The 26,472-nt window shown below is 44.2% G+C and overlaps 1 protein-coding gene across 4 annotated transcripts in view; it reads left to right on the top strand.

The window, feature by feature from the left end:
- Stk38l (serine/threonine kinase 38 like) overlaps nucleotides 1-25,881 on the top strand; it is a 59,704-nt gene extending 33,823 nt beyond the window's left edge. For 2 of the 4 annotated variants that reach the window (XM_087659384.1, XM_087659383.1), the window contains exons 2-14: nucleotides 6,068-6,216; nucleotides 7,606-7,657; nucleotides 14,145-14,267; nucleotides 14,779-14,862; nucleotides 15,446-15,569; nucleotides 16,304-16,458; nucleotides 16,812-16,914; nucleotides 17,091-17,152; nucleotides 18,611-18,728; nucleotides 19,100-19,223; nucleotides 20,301-20,396; nucleotides 22,489-22,580; nucleotides 22,690-25,881. In XM_087659384.1, coding sequence (XP_087515510.1) covers nucleotides 6,083-6,216; nucleotides 7,606-7,657; nucleotides 14,145-14,267; nucleotides 14,779-14,862; nucleotides 15,446-15,569; nucleotides 16,304-16,458; nucleotides 16,812-16,914; nucleotides 17,091-17,152; nucleotides 18,611-18,728; nucleotides 19,100-19,223; nucleotides 20,301-20,396; nucleotides 22,489-22,580; nucleotides 22,690-22,817 — 1,395 coding nt within the window. In that variant the 5' untranslated portion in view covers nucleotides 6,068-6,082 and the 3' untranslated portion in view covers nucleotides 22,818-25,881. 4 annotated transcript variants of the gene reach the window in all.
- The last annotated feature ends 591 nt before the right edge of the window (nucleotides 25,882-26,472 follow it).

Below are 26,472 nucleotides of genomic sequence, written 5' to 3' on the forward strand. Positions count from 1 at the left end.
GCCTTTGAAGTTTGCTGGTAATGGAGACACATTCTATTTATAGATATGCATTTGTGCATGAGTGTGTGTGTTCATGCATGTGTGTCTGTGAATCCCACCAGCTCAGTAAACGAGTGCTGTACTCCACTGTTGGTGATATTTCTCTGATGAATTGGGGGTCATTTGTTTAAGTGGACAGGAAATTAAAGAACACCAGTGTTATGTTTCTTAATCTGGGAATTCTAGGTTTACAGACTGTGTCCTTTCATTTTTTTTCTGGCTAGAGAAAGAGCTTTAGTAAAAGACAAAAGCTAATGTCGAGTCAGGTTTACAGTTTAACAACTGCGTGTCCAGATCATTCTTTGAAAGTGTGAGCATGTGTTAGTTTTCGTATAATTGAACATGTGAAGACAGTTGTGTCTGGTTAGAACAAGAGTTCTTTCTTGTTACAGCTGAGCACTGAGGCCTGGGCCGTCTCTCCTGAGCATACGTCCTAGGAGGGAGTTTTCCTTTTGAAGGGAAACACAGTACCAGGTGTTTTGTGGCTTTGGTCCTATGAAGTGATTATGTATGGGGCATAGACACAGCTGAAGGTCTCTGTATTCAAGTGGATTGTTTGCATGGTGTGCAGACTCCGTACCTAGTGCTGCTGGCCTTGGTTGCAGAGGTGAGGGGTAGCATTTGCCTTGACCTGGTTTCAGTCAAGCCATAGGAACTTCCAGGTGTGTCCAACCAGGATGTAAAGAATATGCTGATGCAGTTATAATGCACCTAAAATTAATTTTCATTGACATCCATTTTGTGCTTTGGATTCTGTCATCTTCTGGGGAGGAAAGAGGCCTTGTCTGCTTATGCTGTCTATAGATCCAGATTCACAGTGTGTATGGCAGGACCTCGCTTGACTATTTTTTTTTTTTTCAGTGCAGCCATGCTCCAGGGCTTGGGAATTGCTTTACGTTCCCTCATATTTTTTGTGTTACACAAAAACATCTTCAAAGATTTTTACCCAGCCATTTTTCTTTCTCCTCTGGCCCACAGACCTGCTCCCAAAGGAGCTTTATTCAGCTTTGGAAGTCAGTGTGTCATCTCCTCCAGCACTTGGCAGTGTCTGGAGCCCCAGGGGGACATGCATCCATCAGTCTTTGGCCATGCCCCACTGTCCTGAAGTCACTGAATGTTTCCATTGAGTAACTATTCTCTCTGCTCTTCAACCTGGTTTCCTGACAATAGCCTGTCCTAATTCAGACTTCTCTTGTCTGGCCTTGGAAGGATGGAGTGCTTTGTGACAACATGCAGGTCTAACCCTGTTTCTCCTTAGTTCACCTCTCGCTGTGTAAAGCAGTACTGCTGTTCTGTCTTGTATGCCAGTCTTCTATAAGCTTGGTTAGGTTAGAGCAGCTTCGGAATTTGTTTGGGGACTGGATCTCACATGTCCAATTGAGCAGGAGTACATCTGCACTTCCTAGCTGCAGCCAGCCTGCTCCCTCCAAGGCTGTGTCTCCCCCACTTTCCTCTTTCCTTTCCCTTTTCTTTCTTTCTGATTTATGCAGGCATTACTTACAAGTCATGTAACTCTATGATCCATGTCACTTTGGGTTTTTAAAGAGGCTTTATGAAAAGCTTGTTTCTTCCTTAGTTTGTGAGAGACTCATGTTGGTCTGGAGTAGTGCAGTTTGTTCTTGTCTGATTTTCCCTTTGGGTGTTATCTTCTCAGCCACCTGTCTTCTGGACATTTCCCTGTTTGTTTGCTTATTGCCAAAAAAACGGCACAGAAAGGATCCTGAGTCCTCAGGAATTGCACTTGGTCAAAGGATGCTTGCCCCAAAGTAGTGTTTATTGAGAAAAGTAGCTGACACTTGCTTCCTTAAGCTCTGAGGGTCTGTGAGCCTGGGTTTCATGTGTCTTGAGGAAACTCTCTAGGATTCTCATGTCGATGGTGTGTGCGTCTGTTGTCTTTGAGGGTAAGCACATGCGGACATAAGAAAGCTGGCAAGTCCTGCCCTGAGCAACGTTCTTACCTGTAATCTAGGTTTCTTAAGCTCATTGGAAAGCTTTGATTCTGGTCCATTCTTCCTCCTTCAAATCCTAACAGCAGACATGATTTGGGAGATTCTGGCTGTGTGACAGCTGTTTCTCTTTCCCAACTTTTGCCATTTCCTTATCTGATCTCAAAACAGAATTTGAGCCCTGGGATTTTGGTGTTTTATTTGATGTCCGTGGTCTGAGCTGGCACCAGAGACCATGCTGAGGTTCATATGTGCGATAACAAAGGCCATGTGGATGTCCATAGCTCTACTGCCACCGAGGGCCATGGTAGTTTCTGTGGTCCGTGCTGTGGCAGAGGGCAGTGTTGTTTGTGGTCTGTGCCATCACCAGAAACTGTAAGAGTCAGTGGTCCATGCTATCGCCAAGTATAAAGAGCAAGGAAGCTACTTGTGCAGTGACTGGACATTCACAGTCGAGAAGAGAGAGTCATAGAGGGCTTCCATGACAACACCTACCCCTCCAGAAAAGAAAAAAAAACAGTAACTGTTGAGACATGAAACTATTGAAGAGAACTCTTAGAAGTTGTGAAAGGGATGCTGAAGTGTAGCTGTTCATAAGTGATGGCTTCTGACAGGAGCGAGGGTGGGGAAGGACTCAGTTTTCTTTAAGGTGCTGGACACTGGGAGTTTGACCATGCCCCAGTGACTATGTGGACAGCACAGATTAGACTTGTGGTTTTTGTAGGGAGAATCACAAGAGTGGGGTGGATCTGGCAGGACTGGGAAGTGAGTAAGACTGGGGTGCTTTATGTGATGTTTTCTTTTTTTTTTTTTTGATCTTTTTTTTTAATTTAGAGAATACTTTATTAGTTTTTGTAATCAAACCCACGTATATAAGACCTTACATATTTAATACAGTGTGTTACCCCTGTACAAATGGAAAAAACTTAAGTTTAACATTTCTAGACCAATATGGCTGTTAATTTCTGTACAGTGCCAACTCAACACAGTAAACGGGGATACTTTTTTCGAAAGTTGACAGCACAGGTAAAGTTTCAAAAAATTCAAATTATATATCTGTATATATATATTTATATTTATATAAAAAGACCAATAATAGCAGTGTGTTATGCATCAACAGCAGCAACAGCTTTTCCAGGTTCTGCAGTCATCTGAACAAAACTGTAGAGACATCCAGCACACTCCATTAAAAAAAAAAAAAGTAAAAAAACAAAACCCGAGAAAACAGCACAGTTCTGTTACTCTTGTGGTACCTGGCACCATTTTTTTTTAAATTAGCTTCTCAGTCATCATCTGGAAAGAAAACATTCTGAGCAACATCATTAAAAACAGCTCTGATAAAGCACGGTCACTACTACGTATCATAAAGCAGGTACAAGCTATTTTACATCCACAGAGGTATGATACAGTACTGTCCTACATCTATAATACTAGAGGATACAATTTAAAAGGCATTATTTGAGACTTGATTCTACTTTTCCAGCAGAGGGCCCAAAGGATGGTGTGACACAGCTTTGTAAAGAAACATACTCTAGACAGGATTTCCTTTCACTAGTGGCACACTTCTAAGGATTCATTCTCTCCATGAATGTCAGCTAAAACCGTTATTAAAAAAATGAAATATCCCTAGAACAAAACCGTATAACCACCGGATTCACATGAAGATGACCTAGTGGAGACAAGCTGGACCTCACCTTACCAATAAGCTATCAAATCTGTTATGTTTAAACAGTGAGACCTCCAAGGAAGGAGATGCCAAGTAGTGCTTCAAAGCTTCGGACCACAATCAAACACAGCATCCTTTTCAACAGAAGCAGAAGCTCATCTGAATATGCTCATGGATGCTGACATCAACATTTAATCATCTCCTCACTCATCCAGGAAGAAGGGGAGATCAGTTACTACTGTACTTTATTGTGTTCAACCAAATATGTGATGTTTTCTAATAATCAATAAAAATATGTAGAAAAATGGTTTTGTGTAGCATTTAGTTAAAGCAGTGAAGTTTGTATAATCTGTGGCCAGGAGAGTTCTTGAGAGACACTCATTATTATCCCCATCATCCCCATCATTATTATTATAATCACCATTTAAAGGAATACTGTTATTAGATCACGCAGAAGTTTATTTTTAAATGAAGGTATGTGCAGTGCTTATGGAGGTAACTTAACTTGGTATGAGCAACCCTGACTTCCCATGGATTTCTTGCACATTAACCTCACATGGCCTCAGAAAGGCCTGGGAAATCAGCAGAGAACAGGTTGCAGTTCCTCTGGGGAAAGGTGCCTGGGGTCCTGATCTCAAGGGTTATAAACCTTCTTTCCATCTCTTTCATCTCTTCTGATGTTCTCACTTATCAAGTGGTCTCCATCGTTCATTCATTACTGTCCTCTGTGTCAGGTATGATGTGGTGGTGGAGTTCAAAGGGGAGTTGGGGAGATAGAGCCTAGAGAAGTTCTAGTTTAGAGCAATGTGAATGTTTGGCAGTGACGCACTCCACTGTGTGAGAGAGATGTGCAGATTCGGAGGCCACCCACCCAGAATGGACAACGTCTTACCATAGCGAAGGTTAGGGAAGCCTAGAGCCACAGAGGAGCAGGTGATTCTTACACACTAAGTGGTTAAGGGAAGTCACTGGAGGGACTGTCAGCATGAGGGAAGCTGTGGTAAGCTCAAAAGTGAGTTGGAGTTTAGTGCTGACTCCAGTCCATTGCTGTGTGAGCGTCCTCAAGCTCCAGCTCCCTGTTGTGAGGATGAGGTGAGAGCTGCTTCTGTGAGTAAGATAGTTATCCTGAGATGCCCATCCCTGGTGTCTTATACCTGCTACATGCTATAAGCTAATTTGATGTGATGTGTGCAGGAGAAGCCATGAAAGGATTCAAACAGGGGCCGGGGTTAGCTTCTCATTATGGAGAGTTAACCGGTCGCAGAAGAACAGCTTTGTACTGGTTTTGAGGCTAATATAGTACACTGTTCATGAGCCAAGGGAAACAAGTTCACCACAGTTAAATGACAATTTCCAATCTGAGCCTTTTGAACAGGGGTTCTTTGTTTCTTCCCTATGCCTGACCTCCAGTGCTGCTCAGGTCTGCAGGCAGAGTCCCGTGTATTCATGTGTTTAAAGTGGTGGGTGGTGGAAGGTTTTCAGGCATTGGGAACTTGGGATGTTCACCTAGCAAGCTCTTTCTGTTGTCCAGAATGGTTTGTTAGGACCCTCTTCTAGGTAATAAAACTCTTAATGTATGAGCTACTCTCATCTTTTTGGTTTATCACAGTCCACAGTGGCCTCTAGAGCTGTCCTTGTGAAATGGCTGTTATACCAAATTCCTTGCCTTCCTAAGGATTGAAATGGGCTTCACACAAGTGGTTCCTAAAAGTTGGCACTTGCATGCCTCTGAGTGGACACACACTATCCAGACATTTAAGCTTCATTTGAAAAGGAAATGGGAACATTATGCTGCATCTGTGCTGGGCCAGTAACAGTTCAGAAGCAAAGAGCATTCATGACTCTCCCTAAAACTGAGATCTGCACAACAGATGCCTGCCATGTTTGATGTTTGACAGGGCAGGCCAGGTTTCACAGGGTTTATGCAGCAGAGGTTATGCTTCCCATCGGAACCACAGTCCACCTTAAGAGACGTATTGATTGGGAATGCAACTGTTAGCAAACTCTTAATAAAGTTTGAAAAGTGGTCAATAAATCAGCAAAATGGACCAATACTTCCTTGTTTTGAACACTGCCACATACGGCCTTTTGCGAGAGCTAGTGTGTCTGTTAATATGTAGACTGCACTAATCCGTCTTTCTGTAATCAGTCCCCGGCTTCTCAGCACAGAGTTAGTCACTTGGCTCTGGGACCAGTGCGTCCTCTGGGGCTGCTCAGTGCTGCTGTGAGCACGACACCCGGCATGCATCTGCTCAGGATTAGTTTTGAATTATTTACAATTATGAAACCTGAGTGCTTAACTAATGGTACAATTATTCTAAATAGAAGTTAAACATTTTAAAAGTTTGATAAAAAAGAAACAGGATGTTTGTTTTTTAAAAAACTGCTAAAGAACTTGATTTTTATGTCATTTCAGTCAGTTCCAGTTACTATGGCAATGACGGCAGGGGCAACAACCACCTTTCCTATGAGCAGCCATACCCGGGAACGAGTCACTGTGGCCAAGCTCACGCTGGAGAATTTTTACAGCAACCTAATTTTGCAGCATGAAGAGAGAGAAACCAGGTACAGTAAAGGCTTAAGCCTTAGTTAGTTTTCTGTCACTAGATGGGAGTCCTGCTCCTTGTATTAAGTTTCCCGCACGACAGGACTCCTGGCTGCTTGTTTCATCTCCTAGGCTCCCAGAGTCTTATGCACATGTGCACACATGTCATTTGGATTTCAAACAGATCTTTCCAGCTGTGGCATTGACGCATGCCTTTGTGCTGTCCTTTATGCAGATGCTTTAGAAATTGCTAGTGCATAACGTTGGTGGTGCTACGCTGTGTTAGTGAGAGGATGGGAAGAAAGAACAGCAAGTCACGTCATCTCAGTGAAACCTGAAGTGTGGTGAGGGAGCGATGCACACAGAAGCTACAGGACGGGGTGGGGAGTGGTAGTGAGGGACTAAAAAAAGCACATGCTTTGACTAGGTCAGTGGGAGAACTTCCCAGATGACATTGACATTGGAACAGAGCTCTAAAGCACACAGTCACAAGCTGGAGAGATGGCTCAGCGGTTAAGAGCACCTGACCGCTCTTCCAGAGGTCCTGAGTTCAATTCCCAGCAACCACATGGTGGCTCACAGCCATCTGTAGTGAGTCTGATACCCTCTTCTGGTGTGTCTGAAGACAGCTACAATGTACTTATATATAATAAATAAATAATCTTTTTTACAAGAACACAGTTCACACATTATGAGGAGAAAGAGATACAGAGACAGACGTTCAGGTGCGGGGCATCCTGAGCTGTAGCTGCTCTGCCACGTGGCAGTGTCGCAGGCCAAGTTGGCCTCAGGCTTTTGATGATCCTCCTGCCTCTGCCTCAGGTTCTGGGACAGGATAGGTGGTGAGGCTGCTCTGTATCACTCTAGTAGTTGAAATCTTTGATCTTTGACATAGTAGGGAAACAACACTATAGACATGAAGTACCACTCACTCAGAGTGAGTGGAGAAACATGCTCCACGGCCACATTACCATCTGTAGCCCCATCAGACGCTTAGCCTGCTAGCTCCATGTTAAAGAAAAGAAAAAACCAAGTAGCCGAGCTTGGCTGTTCTTAGAAAAGCAAATGTTATGACCGGTGGTTATGTCTGCATGCATGTGCCTGTTCAATTTGCAGGGGTAGTAAGTGCGTGCACTCGCCTCCAGAGTCTTTCCCAAGTTGGGGATGTTGAGCTTAAGACTTACACGGTCATCTTGTCCTGGGAGATAAAGCACTGAAGCTTTGTCCAGTGTGGAATGCTAAATCCTCTGTTTAAGGAAGAATACTGATCAGAGTAAAGTATTCAGTCTTGGTCCAGTTTGAAAGATTTTCTTAGCGTAGCATGTCCAGTAGTTGGCTTGGATAAATAACATACCTTAAATGGAAATAGAAACGTATTTTAAAAGTCTCATTATGTTTTCTTTGGAAAGGCAGAAGAAGTTAGAAGTGGCTATGGAAGAAGAAGGACTGGCAGACGAGGAGGTAACGTAACCAACTGTGCTACAGAAGTGTCCCAGTGAGTCCCTGTCAGTATTAGCTGATGATTCCCATGTGCTGCAATGCTAGGCTTCTCCATCTGAATGTGGCTCCTTACTGTGTTGCCGTCATGGGTGCCTTAGGAAATGGCCTTTGCCCTCAAGAACGTGAACACTACCTACAGCATTATGGGTATATGGGACAGGGTCCAGTGTTGGACACCGTCCACGCATGCTAGTCTGGATGAGCAAGGCAGGGTCAGGCAGTGGGCACTATCTGCTGATTCCCTCTTCTCACATTTTTTTCTGAATATTTTTAAACTATTTCCTCTCTAGTTAAGGTTCCCTTGCTCCTCATTGATGAATGACTATCTTGAAATGTTTTTTTCTTTTGCCGCTCAGTTTTTCTGCACTCTGAAAACAAGTCTGGCTTGCCATCCTGCATGTGGTTTTGGTGAGATGTCCTGCCCTGCTCCCTGAAGTCTAGGGTGTTTGAATGCTTGCCTCCCGGTTGGTGGTGCTGTCTGGGAGCCTCTGGAGATGCGGGCTTGCTGAGGAAGTTTGTTACTGGAGGTGGCCCTGAGAGTTTAAAGCTCAGCATTTCAAGTTTGCTCTTTGTTTGCTTCCTGCTTATGGTTCAAACTGTCCTCTGCTTCCTGCTTCTCCTGCCAAGCCTTTCCCATCATCTTCGTGGACTGACCTCTAGAACTGAAAGCCCTAGTGCACTCTCTCACAAGTCACCTTGGCTGTGGTGTCTGTCACAGTAGAGAGTAGCTAAGGACTGCAGTGCAGGCTTCTTACCAGTGGCTGTTTCTCCCTAGCCTTAGCTCCTGGCACCCCATCCAACCCTGACCAACACTGAATTGCTGTGATTTTCCCTGCTTATTTGTGGCTCCGTTCTCATGCTATTTCTGCCATTTGAAATATTCTCCTCCAAACTCCAGTTATTCTTCAAGGAACGTCTCACTCCACTGGGAAACCCTAACCACTTAGCTCCTTGTCCTACATTCTACACTAACAGTATTTCTTCCCTTGTGATAGCCTTTAAATGAGGGGCATCTTCCCAGAGACTAGAAGCTGTGATCTGTCTTACTCAGCTTCACATCCCAGAGTAGGCAGAGGGCTGGGGTGAGTACTCTGGTGGCAAGTGAACCGTGGCGCATGCCTTCAAGGACTCTGTGAGCGGGAAGGAGGGGTTCTTCTTCTTCTTCTTCTTCCTCTTCTTCCTCTTCTTCCTCTTCTTCTTCTTCTTCTTCTTCTTCTTCTTCTTCTTCTTCTTATTATTATTATTATTATTATTATTATTATTATTAATTATTATTATTTGCTTTGGCAGGGGCACACACATGCATGAAAACTTGTATACATTATAGGGACTGCTAGTATAGTTCAGGACAGAGAGCTTGCATAGCCCTGGTTTGAGTCCCAGCAGCCCCACCCAGTGACTCAAAAATATGTAAACATTACAGAATGTATATAGCAAACTGAAAATACATAGACACTCTCTTCCAATACAGGAGCTGAGGAAAGACTTATGGGAGTAGTAGCAACTGGCTTGAATCTCACTTGATGGGAAGAAGTTCCTTCATAAACAGCGCTGGGTACAGCCATAGTGACTGTGCATGCTGAAAGTGATGAGGGAAGCTGTAGGCATGGAAAGCTAGCTTTAGGTCAGTTACTAAAAAGAGCTTTCTTTTCCAGATGAGACCGAGTTCTAACGAGTTATAGGTTTACTGGCTGTTCAGTGGTCAGAAAGTCACTTGAACTGAAGATACTGACCCAGTGAGCTCACCTACCCTGCAGCCTTAGCTCCGTGCCCCCCTTCTAGCTGGCCTCTTAGGGAAGGCAAGCATACACTTAATGATCCTGTCTATGTAAAATTAGTGCATATCTTAGGACCCCATCTTCTCTTGTTAAATTGTATGGTGAGGCAGTAATTTAAGGGCTTCATCCTAGCTCACAGAGAAAGGTGAGCACATCTTTCCATATTGATTTATTAATATTAAAACTTTATTCTAGGTGGTAGTAATTGTGCTGATATAGAATTTTTTTATTGTTTTGTATTGTTTGTTTCTTTGTATAACAGCCCTGGCTATCCTGGAACTCTCTGTGTAAACCAGGCTGGCTTTGAATTCAGAGATCCACCTGCCTCTGCCTCATGAGTGCTGGGAGTAAAGGTACCACTATCTGGTCTGATAGAAATGTTAAACACAGGACCTTAAAGTCTAGGGAAAGAGTAGCAAAGCAAATGCCCATGCTGAGCACAGTGGAGACTCCACACATTGAAGGACATAGGTTTTTAACAAACAAAGCAAAAACAATCCCCAAAACAAAAAAATGAAACAACAAAAAACAACACTGGTTAGGGGGGACGGAAGCCTGTCCACCAAATGGTACAGGCAAAATTGGATTTATGCTTCAGGAAAATGAAATTAGATTTTTATATTTCACACACAAAAAAATTCAAAATAGATCAAAGATCTTAATATAAATCACGAAACGCTGAAACTTCTAGCAGAAAAAAAAAAAAAGAGAGCATCCTTCAGAATATTGAAGTAGGCAAGAATGTTTTGAATAAAACACTTAACAGCATGTATGCCCCAAGTGTCAACAGATGGGACAACATGAAAATCATTTCTGTACAGAAAGGAAACAGCCAGCCGAGCAAATACTCTGGGAGATTTAAACAGGATCACGTCTCAGGGGAAAGGAAAGGGATGAGAAAGGAGGAGGAAGAAACAGGTTTTTACTGTTTGTTCCTTACATTTTATGTTAATGAAGGCCTGCCCATTTGTCAGAGGTACTAAAGCTCAGATTGCCCATACCAGTGACAGTTCCAAAACAGGTGCTCTTCCATTACCCAGTGTGGCCAGGCTCCTGATGTGCAAGAACATCTGGAAGCCTGGACTTTTGTATAAATTCACCTGCTTTTAAAAATATTGCCAAGTTATGATAAGAGGGTTATATGGAGTTAGGAACTGTCTGGGAAGGCCTGGCTTTGTGGTGCCCCTTAGTGGGCATTAGTGACTTTTTTCTTAATTCTTGTAAAATACTTGTAGAAAATGTCAACTCATTTTGCTTTTAAAATTCATTTTGCGGGCTGGAGAGATGGCTCAGGGGTTAAGAGCACTTGGGTGCTCTTCTAGAGGTCCTGTGTTCAATTCCCAGCAACCACATGTTGGCTCACAACCAACTGTAATGGGATCCGATGCCCTTTTCTGGTGTGTCTGAAGTCAGCTACAGTGTACTCATATAAATCAAATAAATCTTTAAAAAAAATTCATTTTGCTTTTAATATCTGTTTTTAAACATCCCATTTTTTCTGTACAGATACTTAAAGTGCGTGTGTTTATTGTTAGGCCCTGTGCTAGGGCCTTGAAGAGGTTGTGTAGAAAACAAATTCTCTCAACCTTGGTTTTGAAACTGTCAGAATTAGGGGTTGTGTTTCTTTAAAAAAAAAAATTCAAGAATTTCCTAAGTATATGTGGATGGGGAATGCATGTGGCGCCTGGAGGGCAGGCTGGGTGTCAGTTCTTAGTAGTACTGTCCACTGTCTGCCTCCTTGTAGCTCACTAAGTAGGCTTGGCTGCGTGGCCAACTGGTCTTAGAGATCCGCCTGCTTGTGCCTCCCTAGCTTGTGCATGCTCGGTCACACCTGGCATTTATGCTTAGGTCATGGGCATTAACCTGAGTAAGGTCCTTGAGTCTTCCAGGCAAGCACTTTACTGACTGAGCTTCCTTCAAGTGTAGATTCTTAATAAAACTAATACCCTTAATTCATGCTACAGTAGAAAATGACTTGTGAAAGAGTTCACAGGTGAGACCATTAAACTATAGTGGCCAAGACAAACCCCTTAATATCTCAGAGCTCTGAACTACCCTTTCTTCTTTATAAACAACTTGGCATCTTGCAGATTGAGACTCTTATCCATTTGAAAAGGAATGGAGTCTGTAATCTTGGCACTAGGGAGGGGGAGACAAAAGAATTTTCAGCTACAGAATGAGACTGATTCAAAACACGGGGAGAATTAACAGGAATCATTAAAAATGGATGTTTATTAATGGAAAACCAGAATAAGTGATATAAGTGGCAGCAGAAAGCCATGAAACAGCAGGAGGGAAGGGGGTCAGCACGGAGACCTTGGCTTTTAGGACACACTCTGAGCAGGTGCAGCAAGTGCGTGCTTCTCGTGGTCTTTAAAAGTCTGATGTTGCTCCATCTGCTCCTGGACTGCAGCACTGACTGCAGGGCTAACGCTACTGTGCAGGTTCTCCTGGGGACAGTGTTGTCCTGTCAGATACTCAGTACTGACTCTTGTAGTTGTTGTTGCTGCTCGGGTTTGGTAGACTCTTGTCTAGATCGTAAGCACATTTTATGAAACTGCAGAGCCAGGCCTCTTCTGTAGCTAAACAGAACTGTGCTGTTCTGTAACCATGAAAAGGAACAATTTTAAAGCATCCTTCATATTCCTATGTTCATCTATCACATGTAATTAAATTAAAACAAGCTCTTGTATTACATGAGGGGCACAATGCTAGAATGCCACCAAGTCACTCTAGAGAGAACTCTAGTTGGGGAACTTACAACAAGCTCCTTGACAGAACTGCCACCCCCATGCTTAGAGCAGCTGGTGGCGGGTTCCTATAAGAGAAGAAAACATGGGCCACACGGTGTTGCGAGGTCCATCTTTGCCTTTATAATGATATGGATGGGATTTGAACTGTAGGAAACTATTTAAAGGTAAAGTTTCCCCAACTCCAAGGTAAGTGCAGTTTGTTTTTTTTTTAAACTAGCATGTAACTACTAGAAATGGGTAGTTTTGATAAAGCAGTGTTTGCTATATCTTCATTTCCTTTATTGCCTTGTTTTTACACACACACACACACACACACACACACACACACACACACACACACACACACACACACGAAACCGTAGAGAGATGGCTTAGCAGTTAAGCACGCTGGCTGCTCTTGCCGAGGGCTCAGGCTCAGTTTATAACACTTATAAGGCAGCTCCACAGCCATTTGTAACTTGACACTGTAATAGACATTCGTTTAGGCAAAACACCCACATGCATAAAATAAATTTAAAATTAAAGTTTTAATGTACCTTCATTGAACTGTGTGAATTCCTGACATAATTTCTTCTTTGCCACTTCCTCTGTTACAGATATTAGAATTCTGTCTTGATGATACACAGACTTCTAGTTAGACACCGCACTGTGTTACACATCTAATTAGACAGGAGCAGGATAGGGCATGGCTCAGCTGTGAGGTGCATTGGGAGCTGTGTGTCTGAGCTGACAACAGTGCTGTGCTTTGTCACGTGAGCTCAGTCTCTAAGAGGCTGGGGCCACTGTACTTGAGTTGGAGGCCACTTCAGTGACTTTCTTATCCCACCGTCCTGCCTCCTGGGAGCTATCCCTGTGCCTTGAATTGTGTTAGATGAAGGGTCAGCAAGAGTAAGACAAGAAAATGAATCCTTTCCAAATGCAGCCTTCAGGTGTTTAAAAATGTTGCTAATTAATAGTTCTTATTTTGTTATCTTTGTTGAATCATTATTGCTGTGGGAATTCTGCCCTGGAGGGTTTGGTTTGTTTGTTTTGTTGGTTTTAGTTTGTTTTTGACCTGGAAATCACAGATCCACCAGCCTCTTCCTCTTTGAGTGCTGGGATTGAAGGTGTGTACCACCATACCCAATTATTTTGCAATTTTATGTCTTTAGAAAGTTATATGAAGTTTTAAGTGGTTTGCTGAAGTTTGTGTAAGAATCAGTTTTACTCTAAGTAAATCTCCATGGAAATGCTGCTGTTCTGTGGTGTTTGAGTCACAGGTTTCAGTAGCTGTGATGGCACCTGGAAAGTAAGGGATTAGAGATTTCCTGACAAAGTAAAAGTGGGTGACAGAGCCTGGTGCTGTAATCTCAGCACTCACGAGCTTAGGCAAGAGGATTGCTGTAAGGCAAGCCTGAGCTACTCAGAGAGATCTGTCTCAAAATTAAGTAAATAAGCTCCCATCAGAGTGAACGCTCACACGTCAGAGTGCTCCTTGTTTATGTTTTCTGGGATTTATTTCTGTGAGTTCAGTTACCACTCAGAAGGCAGTGATGTGCTGAAGACATTGTAGTCCAAAAGTCCGCTTCTAAGGGTACAGACTTGACAACTGTTTAAAGAATGTTTTCTTAAAACTTTTTAAAGTTCTTCCCTTGCTTAATAAATACTTGGTTTAGGTAAATAGATTATTGGCAAACATATAATAATTAAGATATACCTCTGTTCATTTACTTGTTTAAAATCACATGTGTGTGGGTGTGAATTGGTGGCTGAGAGTGCAGTGCTGGAAGAGTGGAGGTGAGTGTGAGTCCTGGACACGGAGCTTGTGTGCTCTGCAGAGCACCCACGCCTCAGCCTCTGAGCATCTCCAGCCACCACCATTACACAGGCCTGGAACAGCCTGTTTTAAAATCTTCTTTTAAAATTCTTGTTTAATAGAAAAAGTTACGCCGGTCACAGCATGCTCGGAAAGAAACAGAGTTCCTACGCCTGAAGAGGACCAGACTTGGCCTGGATGACTTCGAGTCTCTGAAGGTCATAGGAAGAGGAGCTTTCGGAGAGGTGAGCTGCTTTGTTCAGGTCACCACTGTGGAAGGTGATCTGTGAGGTGTTCACATGCAGTCACTGGGCTGTGAGGTCACGAGTCAGCTCGCCTAGTACCCACAAAGCCCTGCGTCTGACTCAGCACAATAGGAACCAGGTAATAGCACACTTCCATACTCCCAGCACTTGGGAGGTGCAGGCAGGAGAACCAGAAGTTCAAGCTCATTCTCAACTATATAATAATAAGCTCCAGGCCAGCTAGGGGTACATGAGACCCCTGTCCCCCATGAATGTGTGTATCTCTCTGTGGTGTGTGTGTGTGTGTGTGCGCGCGTGTGTATATGTGTGTGTGTGTGTATATCTCTGTGGTGTGTGTGTGTGTGTGTGTGTGTGTGTGTGTGTGTGTATATCTCTGTGGTGTGGTGTGTGTGTGTGTGTGTATAATTTCTTTGATATTCTCACTGGTAAATTCCAGAGTTCAGCAAAGGAATCTCCTTCCATTGTTCCAGCATTCATGTTTGTGCTCTAGGTGCGGCTGGTCCAGAAGAAGGACACAGGGCACATCTATGCCATGAAGATCCTGAGGAAAGCTGACATGCTTGAGAAGGAGCAGGTACGTCTCACCACGAGTGTAGCACCATGGGCCTCCTGCGACTAGGGCTCAGAGTATTGTTTTTGCTGAGAATGATAAAAAGAAATCCAGTGTACTATGTAATTACTAAGTTTGATAGTCTATAGTGTTTTCAATTCTTAGATTTAAATTTCAATATTGTCAACTTTATAATCTCTGTGTTAGTTTGCTCAGTTGCTATTAGAGAACAACACAGGGTAGAGGCTATAAACACAGAAGCCTTTGCCTAAGTGTGGTCCCATTCAAGAGCAAAAAGTTCCCATAGGTTTAGTTTCCAGTGATTGCTTTCTTCTTTGTGACTGCAAGAAGGGCAGGCACAGGAGCACTGCCTCCCGATGCTTCCTCCTAGAGAACACTAGCAAATCAGAGCCTGCTGCCCTGGCAGACTCACAGAATCCCTTCAGCCTTGAGGGTAGAGATGACTAAGACAGACTGCCGCTCAGTCTCACGTACTTCATGAGAGGGTGAACGTCGTGTTTCAGTACTTTCTAAACTCCAGACCTGCATGACCGTTAGGCATGGATAACTGGAAGAGGCTATTTATTTACAAAATGTATTCGTCCAGGTGGCTCATATCCGAGCGGAGAGAGACATTCTGGTGGAGGCAGACGGAGCCTGGGTAGTGAAGATGTTCTACAGCTTTCAGGACAAGCGGAACCTCTATCTCATCATGGAGTTCCTTCCTGGAGGTGAGTCGTCTGCACACATGTGCAGCAGCAATGTCCGTTTTACCACTGACTCTTACATCTAACCATGGGTTTTCAGTATGTACTTTAATGGCAGGTGATTTGGAAAGACTATTAAGCTGACATGTTAAATACTATCATCCTCTGTTCATGGTAACCCACTATAGAGTTAAATACAGTAAGCCTGCATACAGAACAGAAAGACAAGATTCTGGTGTCAAGGCTTGTTCATTCTTTGTGTTTCTGAACTGCAGCTCTGCTCCCGATAGCTCTGCCTGCCCCCACTGCACCTTGGCATGCACTTGGCAGGGTGTCTGCAGGTACTGGGCAAGTCCTAAAACTGAAAATCTGCATGGTCTATCCACACTTACAAAGAGTATAGAAGAGTATTCCCTCTAAGCTGGGGCTACTACATGCCCACAATTCCAGTACTAGGGTTCTAAGTACAATTACTAAAATTCACAAAATGGATCTGGGACTGGGGCTTCAGGGTTCATTGTCTCACTCCAGTGAAGGTTGAAGCTATGGGCACCTGCGAGGGAGCAACGCAGAGGCAGCTTTGTTAAGGAGGACATTGGGAAAGTGAGTAAGTGGGGTGGGTGCAGGAGGATGAAATGTTCAAGGTCGTTCTTAGCTGCTTTGTGAGTTCCAGGCCAGCCCAGGCTTCCTAAGGCCCTCACTAAAAACAAGAACAGGAGTAGTCTCGTTTTCCTAAGTTGGTACTTTGTCCTTCTCAGGTGACATGATGACATTGCTGATGAAGAAGGACACCTTAACAGAAGAGGAGACGCAGTTCTACATCTCAGAGACTGTCTTGGCGATTGACGCAATCCACCAGCTAGGCTTCATCCACCGGGACATCAAGCCAGACAACCTTTTACTGGATGCCAAGGCATGTGGGGAGCAGAGAGAGAGCCCTGGGCTTCGGCTGTGCCGTGACGTGCTGCGGCATCCTGGCTCACATAGCAGCAGTGGTTTAGGGTCTTTGGGGTAATCAAGATTTTTCCTAGAAAGTGCAGAAAGTGACCTCATGGAGAAATAGCTTCAAAAACTCCGTTTTCCCTTGGTTTAAAACAACAACAACAACAACAACCCCTCAAACATGCATAATCTCACATTTCAGCTAAGTGTGGTGTGGTGTTCTAAGTTAGGATTTTCGTAACGACTGCAGTAAAAGTTTATAAGAAGTTCTTCTGTTTTGAGAGTTAACATAATATGGCTTACTAGAATCTGTTGTTGTTTTAGGGACATGTAAAACTATCTGATTTTGGTTTGTGCACGGGGTTAAAGAAGGCTCACAGGACTGAATTCTACAGAAACCTCACACACAACCCACCAAGCGACTTCTGTAAGTTTACGTTTTTTTTTCTTCAGATGAAACTTTGTAGTTTTGAAGCTTTGGTTCTGTGAGGCAGGGAGGCTCTCTCCGACACCCCCCGCCCACCCTGAGCTGAGCTGCCCACGTTTTAGATGTAGGTGTGGCCAGTTTCCCGCTCTGGTGACACTGTGTCTTGTTGAAATCAGCATTTCAGAACATGAACTCGAAGCGGAAAGCAGAGACGTGGAAGAAGAACAGGAGGCAGCTGGTGAGTCGCCACGCTCTGAAGAGAGATGCCCTGGTCAGAGGACACAGCCTGTCCCCTGTCTCCGCTTCAGCACACTGAATGGTGCAGGCTGAGTGACTTGGGCCCTGTTTGACTCAAGGATCTAGGTTCACTGAAGGTCGATGGACAGTGACTTCAGACTGCACTTTCTCCCACCCCTGAAGGCTAAAGACTCAGACACTTGTGAGACTTCACAGTGCAGCATGTTTTGTTACGTGAGAACTGAGAGAAAGGGAGAGAGCTAGGACGAGGAGGAGGAGGAAGAGGAGAGGAGGAGGAGGAGAGGAGATGGAGGAGAAGGAGAGGAGGAGGAGGAGGAGGAGGAGGAGGATGAGGAGGACGAGGAGGTTTTACTGAATATAAGTACTGCTTCCTTCCTCGTTGCATTTCTGTAGTTAACCAGGATGTGAACATTTACAATTCAGAGAGTGGCTTTCACTCATTTCCCTACACAATGCCCACCGTACGCAGCAGACCCCTTTGTCAGCATTTGTCAGCTCAGGTAAACAGGGAAGAAGCTGCTGGCTTCGTCCATTCCCCTGGGACGAGCTGGGCTGAGGTAGCAGCAGTCTGGCGCCTCCAGCACACATTTTTGAGCTCATTTGCCAAGTAGTGACAACCTTCATATTCTAATAAACTTCAGAGATTTAGAAATGTACTTAGCTGTACATTAAGGAGAAAAAATTCTATTTTTAAATGTGTCGTTTTAAATCAGATTTTACATTTGAGAAAAATATCACAGACTTATTGTTTTGAAGGGGAAGAAGTGAATGTGGTGACTTCTGACTTTCCTACTAACAGAGCAAATGCAGCAGCTTCTACCTGTGCACAGTGACTCTTCTGTTGGCCAGGGGTCATCACCTTAGGTCAGGGCTCCCAGGGGAGAAGCACAGGTGAGCTCATTGATGTCTAGAGCAGGATATTCCTTGAGCACACTGACTGCCAGTCCTGTGTTTCCCCAGGTCCTTGAAATGACAGTCTGTTGTCACAGGTATCCACTGGTGCCTAGAGTGGTACCCCTCCTTGATTTGATGTGGATCAAGGAGACAGCTCTTGCTGGGATGCCTGGAACTAAGTTACAAGGAAGGTGCTTCTGGCTTATAGAACTTTTCTTGTTTTATCCTCAGAGTGAGCTGTTGTAGGCTCTCTTGCCTGGATCTTTGGTAAGCAGAGCTGGGGTTCAGAGAGCCTGAACACACATGAGAGTGAGCAGGGAGTCGGCCCACTGAACTCATGCAGGGCCTCTCCTGGGGCCAGAGTCCTGTGTTGTGTGCATCGTGCCTGACTCAGCCTCTGCCGTGAGCTTTTCATGTAACACACAGACACCTATAACTGAGAACTCGTCTCCTCCGTCTAGTGCTTCCTCCTGTAGGAAGCCATTCTCAGGTTCTGTTCTATAAGTGGTTCCGAGTGCTGCTCTGACACTCTGCTTCTCCGCAGGCTTATTCCACAGTTGGAACACCAGACTACATTGCTCCAGAGGTCTTCATGCAGACAGGGTACAACAAGCTGTGTGACTGGTGGTCCTTGGGAGTGATTATGTATGAGATGCTAATAGGTAGGTTCTGTTGTGTGATGATACACATGTCTTTTGGTGCCATTGTTTGAACTTATTATAGCTATTAAAGACTAATAGAGCACAGTCATTTTGAACCGGTTTCTCATGTTTATCAATGTTAAATACATATAGATAAATACCCAGTAAACTGTCTGGGGCTCTTGTGGTAGGAGGTAGTTAATTAGCTTGGCTTCCTTTATCAGGTTGGAAATGCAGGGCTCAGATAAAATGGAGTGGGTTTTATCCCTGTGGACCTCCTGAGTAACTGTATGGTGAGCTGGCGCATGAGTGCTGTTTCCTTTCTTGTGGCACATACTGTGGTCTGCTTGAATTGTCCCAGCGCTGATAAATTGTTGATCTCTGGTGCCCAGGCTTTCCACCTTTCTGCTCCGAGACACCTCAAGAAACGTACAGGAAAGTTATGAGCTGGAAGGAGACGCTGGCATTTCCTCCAGAGGTGCCCGTCTCTGAGAAAGCCAAGGACTTGATTCTCAGGTCAGTGGCTCTTAAACCTTGACAAGTGCATGAATGGTCAGGGTCTCTGAGGCAGGGAAAGTCTTGGGAGGAAAAATACCACTGATTCGATTAGTCAGGGAGGTCAGTATAAAGAAAGGTTTTTACAAAATTTGATCTTTAAAAAAGATTTTATTTATTTTTACTTGTGTGTGTGTGGGTACCACTTGCCCATGGAGGCTAGAAGACCCCTTGGAGCTGGAGTTACAGACAGTTGTGAGCCACCCTAAGTGTTCTCGACTGCTGATTTCCCCAGACTCGCAAAAGGCAAACACTTTAAAGACTTGTAGGAAAACGGTGTTCAGAAGAGAGAGAGGAGATCTTGTTGGATATCCTGGTAATAGGATCAGCAAAGTGTCACTTACTCATGTTCAACTACAAGGACTCAGTACGTCAGATAGGAAAGGAGAGTAAATGTGTCAGAAGCTCTTGCCATAGAGTGCACAGGAACTCAGGCAGAAGACTGCCTCACCAGTGCTGGAGGAGCGTGAATTGAGACGACCCTTGAGAGCAGACAGCTGGCAGCATGCTGTATAAAATCGTTAAGCTGTACATGACCTTTGACCTAGCAGTTTCATTTCAAGGAATTTAATTGGACATTTAACTGTGTAGGGGTAAAGAGTTAGGTATGTTTCTTATTTATTTTAGTTGTGAAAAATTGAAACTTATAGAAGTCTTCAGTGGTAGCAGTGGATGGATCAATCTGATATCTCTGTATAAAGTTACTTCACGGGAAAATACTGAGCAGCATTACAAAATTTTCTAGTATAATCAATGAAGAAAAAGTCTTAAAGTAACGGTTATTGTGTTAATACAATATTTTACATTTTATTATTGTATTAATTTTGTTATTACATTAATATTATAAGATGAAAAGTAGCTACAGAATGTTTACTGGTTATCTCTAAAGGATAGGTTTATGGGTAACTTGTATTTTCTCTGTATTTCCCATAGTAGCTTCAATATCTAAATTGAAACGCTTTATAAAAACATTCGAAGTAATAACTACTAGAGTGTTTGAGATGAAAAATGTGCCTGATAATTGGTTTTCCTTTCTAGATTTTGTACTGATTCTGAAAACAGAATTGGGAATGGTGGTGTGGAAGAGATCAAAGGTCATCCGTTCTTTGAGGGTGTGGACTGGGGGCACATAAGGTATGTTCTGCAGCCTGAGCTGACAAACACTAGCTTCTGGATTTGGTGGTTACTGCACTTCTGTTCCTTCTAGACTCATGATTCTCAACCTGTTGGTTGCAACCCCTCTGTGAATTAAATGACCCTTTCACAGTGGTCACCTAAGACCATCGTAAAACGCAGATATTTCCATTATGATTCCTAACAGTAGCAAAATTACAGTTACAAAGTAGCAACAAAAATAATTTTATGGATGGGGTCACCACCACATGAGAAACTGTACTAAAGGTCACAGCACTGGGAAGGTTGAGAACCCCTGAGACTGAGCACGAGAGGCAGTGCCGCTGCTTCTGAGAAGTCACTGCCTCTGCAGCTGCTCAGTGTCTTCCCTGGAGGTCACACTGCGTGTCTAGTACTTCCCACTGTGTGCCAGTACATTCATGAGACTGTCCTGTAAACGCTCATCTTCTCCTGGCACTGCTGTCAGTGTCTTGCCCACGGGGACAAGCTAGAGTTTCTAGACACAGCACAGTGACTATGGAAGCAGTCGCACAGCAGAGCAGAGCCTAAACTCACTGTGGCAGGGCAGGAAGTCCAGACCTGCCGCTCACTCGCTGTCCCCTCACCTGGGGCTGTGCACAAGCATGGCCGGCACAGGCTTCTCATGACTTGCACCTCAGCACCCAATAGATCCTTTAGATGTTTGCTGAAAAACTGAAATGCCTGCCTCAGGGCTGGAGAGGGCCTCAGAGGTTAAGAGCACTGGCTGCTCTTCCAGAGGTCCTGAGTTCAATTCCCAGCAACCACATGGTGGCTCACAACCATCTGTGATGGGATCTGGTGTCCCCTTCTGGTGTGTAGGATACATGTAGGCAGAACACTCTCTACAGAGTAAATAAATGTTTTTTTTTGTTTGTTTAAAGAAATATTAAAATAAAATTTAAAAAGGCTGATAAGGTGCCGTTATCTGAAAAGACAGATAATCTGAGTTCAGTTCCTGGGTCCCTCAAGGTAGAAGAAGAGAATCAACTCCTGAATGTGGTCCTCTGACCTCTACACTTGTGATATGGTGTGTGTTGTGTGTTGTGGGGTGTGTGTGTGTCTATACACTTAATAAATAAGTAAATAAATATAATTTAAAAGGTTTTTTGTTTTGTTTTTGAGGAGTTGTTGTTGGCTTTTGGTTTCATTTTTATTGTTGTTTGGGTTTCACTGTGTAGCCCAGGCTATCCTGGAACTCATTCTGCAGACCAGGCTAGCCTCAAACTCAAAGATCTGCCTGCTTCTGCTCCTGAGTGCTAGAATTAAAGGTGTACACCACCACAGCCAGGCCAATTTAAAAGTTTTAAATGACATTTTAACTGTTTCTATAGTTAAATGTTTTTAGCATAAGAAGGCATTTTTGTGAATAGATTTTTTTTTTAGCCTAACCTCTCTGGTCCTCATAAAGTTTATATGAATGACAAGCTTTGCGTTCAGACTTTATCAAAATATGAGTGCCTCCCTTTTTCCCAGATGACTTGGTATTTACTAGTCCTTACTAGAATTTTAGTGCTAATTCACTTACATAGATCTGATGTCCCTGTCTCCTACTTTTCAGTCAAATACCTTCTCTTTTAATTTTCTTTTCACCTAAAAAAAAAAAAAAAAAACCCAGCATGAAGGGCTAGGACTGTGTTCGCAGTAGAGGACGTATCTGTCTCTCTTCAGTCTCCAGTGCTGGGGTGGGGGTGAGAGTGGGGGACATGAGAAAGTCTTCATGTAAAACTTCCAAGTAAATGAAAACATTTTAGTAAAAAAATATCACACTCAACTATCTTGCCCTCCATTTAGCTGTGTTCAGAGCCACGGCAGACAGACACCCTTGGGTTTCCTGTCCTGTGCTGCAGTGGGCAAGACTTTCTAGAGTGGTTGGTCGGACAGTTACGAGTTCAAGATGGTGGTCACAGTCGCACGCAGTGTGACCTCCAGGGAAGACACTGAGCAGCTGCAGAGGCAGTGACTTCTCAGAGGGGGCAGCACTGCCTCTCGTGCTTAGTCTAAGGGGTTCTCAACCATCCTAGTGCTGTGACCCTTTACACAGTTCCTCATGGCTGCCGAATTGCCTTTGCAGGGAAAGACCAGCAGCTATCCCTATAGAAATCCGGAGCATAGATGACACCTCAAACTTCGATGACTTCCCTGAGTCTGATATCTTACAGCCAGGTAAGAGGTTCACAAGCGTATCTACACTGCTGCCACCGTGAGGTGACGGGTGCATCACTGATGAAATCCCTTTGCCTTTAGCTGACTTTTTTTTCTTTCTTCTTTCTAGTGCCGAATACCACAGAGCCTGACTACAAATCCAAAGACTGGGTCTTTCTCAATTACACCTACAAAAGGTTTGAAGGGCTGACCCAGCGAGGCTCCATCCCCACGTACATGAAAGCTGGGAAGTTATGATGATTACAGCTGCCCATAGCCAGGAGAGCTCAGAGAGCTGCATCCCCAGGCCGGCTCTGTGTCAGCACCAGGAGCTCCAGGACGGTGCCGCTCTCCAGCCCCAGCTGGGGGGAACATCTACAGCTTGGGAGTCTGAGACTGCTACGGCTATGGGAAGTGATCTGCGTCTCTCTCTCTCTCTCTCTCTCTCTCTCTCTCTCTCTCTCTCTCTCTCTCTCTGTAGTAACTTTATTGTACTGAGGTACTGAAACAGAGGAACGGATATTCCCTCCTGACTGCTGTCTGTGTGCACGGTGAGAGTCCATATGCTGCACTTCCTTCCAATTGCAGCACTGATCCAGCCAGAACCACATCGCACTGATGGCACCATGCAGCCTGGAGGCACTCCTTCCTGGTGTCCCTGCTTCACTGCAGAGCTCGTGGGTCTAGAATCAGTGAAAAGCCATCTTCTGTAGCTGCTGTCAGAACATTTGCCCTGTTGGTTTGGACATTGTAGGCTCTACGTGAAGACAGTTTCTGTACCGGCTGCAAGGAACTTAAGGACACTGACTCCGACATTAGAATTCTCTGTCAAGCTCTCATGCAGACCCCGTGGTAGCGAAGATGAGCTTCTGTCAGCATGAGGACGTTTCTCACCTCCACCGCAACATCCTCCAAGGCCGATGGTGCTGAGAGATATTGACGATATGCACACAGGGAGATGTGCCCGGTGACTGTCAGCTACTTCTCTGTGACACAAGGACTCCATTTTTAACAGGAGGACATAGCATTGTTTCCTTGGAGGATGGTGAGCGAGTTTCAGAAGTGACCATGAAAGCTGCCTGTAGAACCTACCTAGTGCGTTTTTATTAAACTATTTTTTTAAATGTCAGACTTCTGATCAAGTCAATGGACACTGTGGAGAGCAGAGTGTGACTCACTGGCTTTCTGCAGAGGTGGTCATGCTGGTGGCCCTGTGTTCCCTTGACAGCACTAGTGCCATTGTTTCCAATGAACCAAAGACCCTGGACAGTGGCTGTTGGGGGAGTGGAGCTCCGCTTTCCAGGGGTGCTGTGCTCCACTGATAGACCTTAGACAGGCCGGTCCTGTGTCTGATAGCTCATCACTGGTTAAAGTTAGCCATAATGAACTAAAGGAGTGGGTGCAGACTGACAGGGTGTGACTGGTGACTGGGCAGATTCTCGGGGTTCCCTAAGGGTTATGTCGTCTGTTTTGCTTAGCATTTTAATTCCCAAACAACTTCTGAGGAGGTGTAGCTTTGTGAATTGTAGTAACTTCTCAGGGAGTGGCTAATGTTTATCATCTGTGATGTGATGCAGTGAGGCTTTATGGGAGAAATGTCTCCTGAGGGGACGGAGCAATGCCTTGTGACCCTCCTTCATCAAGGCCATCAGCTCCTGATGTATGTTGGTGAGTCCTTTCAGGCCAACCAGTGTGTCCCCATTTTGCTGCTGAGTCTGGCAATGACCACCACCTGCTGATCCACTGACTGGATCCAGCTGTAGTCTGGTCAAACCTTTGCCCAGTATTTGGAGAAAACACTGAAAGTGGTGGGTAAGCCTCCTTGATGACTTTAGCTGCCTTAGTATCTGCAGGGCATGTAAGCTTCTCAAGGGTACTTCAGCCGCAGAGACCCCTGGCTGTAGGGATCCTACCTTTTCTTTCAGAAGGGGACTTTTCTAGTGTGAGGGTGACTGGGTTAGATAGGAGACCTTGCCAGTTTCTTTAGCTACTACCTAACTACTGCGGGGTGACAGTGTTCCAGTCCAGGTACCTGGGGCAGGTCGAGATGAGTGCAAAGGAGGGTGACTGAGGGACTGAGGGGGACTGAAAGGGACTGAGAGGGACTGAGGGACAGACCACTCCTTCTGACCTCTCTGTTGTGGTGAGAGGTAGCTTCCCTGGTGGTAGGGAGGCATTTTGGGAAGTTTGCCTTGCTGGTTGTCTCCTCCCCGGCATTAACATGGCTTCCCACTCTTGAGGAATCTCTGATGAAGTGTTCCTCAGCTAGTGTAAAGGCCCTAAAGACTGTCTACCCGTGGCAGCAAACATATGAGGTATGGTGCAAATTACGCACATGCTTTGCAGACTGACTTTTCCATTGCACATTTCCCATATTTTAGGTGAGTAATGTAATTTAGGTAATAAACCCTATCTTAACCCACTGGGCATAGTGACATTTTCTCTTCATCTCGATTTTGAATCAAAGTTTTATTGTAAACAGTGGTTTGGGCTTTTCTAAGGATACAGAAAATGTGTATAACAATGCAGATGTATTGGTTTCAGGTGATTGAATAGAGACTTGTATTTTTTCATTAAAACCTTTGTGTTGAAGCAGTTACTCACCACTAAGTCTGCAGATGTATGAAACCCTGGGCTGTCCAAAGTCAGGTATGACCACTTAACCATAGGTGCCTGATCAGCTGTTTAGAGAAAATGCCAGCTACAAGATATTAAATATGCTCTTTGGTTGCTAGGCCTTAAGATAGGGCTCCCTTATTCCCATGTCAGCATAGCTTTGAAACACGTGCACAGCTCTGTACATTTCAAAATACCTTCAAGTATACTGTGTTTTGGGGTCAAGAATTTAGTCCACCAGTCAGTCTCTGCTGGAAGGAGAGAGAGCTAGCCACTTATCTTTTGCCAGTCTACAAGTAAGTTACTTGAGGGTCAGAAAAGGTCACTGGCTACCTGGCACATCCTCTCTTTGAATTGTTAAAATTCAGGAAGTCCAAAAGTAACTGTTTTGCTGTGATCATGATTATTTCTCATTTTATTTCGAAATTATTTTCCCTGTGGAAGTGCACTTATTTCTGAAAAATCTTAAAGAAGCCAACACTTAATAAATACGAGACACTTGAGACTACTAGAAATATTTTTTATTACAAAATGTGAGGAGCTAAAGGAATAAAGTAATAGAAGTGTATTGTAGTTTTTTTTTTTTTAAGCAATATAATCTAGCAGTTGTCCAGAACTGTCAGGCTTCTGAGCCCATCCAGCGTTTTGAAGGTCGTTGGGCAGGGGCAGTGGGCAAACGAGAATAAAGCCACGTTTACAAAAACTATTGGTGGGGTGCGTGTTTTGTGTGTTGTTGGGTTTCAGATCAGTGTTGTCCAAAACTTAAATACTATATTGTAAGTAAAATCACCAAATGGCTATGACATCTGCAGCCATCTCGGAAGGATTAAAGTATTTGAAATTTTGAATCAAGACAGTTGAACAAGTCCAGGTTTAAAATTGTTCAGGTCCAGAACTGAAAACACACACCATTGTAAGTTGTCATTTTAGGGATTTGCTGTTAAGTCTTATACATAGCCCCCCATTGAGTCAGAAGCCAGAGGCATCAGCAAACTGAAGGTCACAACAATGGGGACATAGGATCGACTCAGCTACCACCCACCCATGTGTCCCTTTCTGTGGAAGTCACAACCAGCACTTGCCAGAGAGAGCCAGGCAAAATCCCGTGGACCCCAACAGCACCACTCCATACTAGCTGTGCTCCTGGGTCCCCAGCATGCATCAGTGGTGATGTGGGAACAGGAGGTTGGAATTCGAGGAGAGCAAAGTTTCAGGCTCTTAAACCCAAGATGTCTAGTGGAACAACTTGCGTTCATAAGCATATTTTCGCTTATATGATGCGCTGTCTGACAACTGT

This window comes from Rattus norvegicus, chromosome 4 (genome assembly GCF_021556685.1).
Source record: "Rattus norvegicus strain SHRSP/BbbUtx chromosome 4, alternate assembly SHRSP_T2T, whole genome shotgun sequence".
Lineage (NCBI taxonomy): Eukaryota > Metazoa > Chordata > Mammalia > Rodentia > Muridae > Rattus > Rattus norvegicus.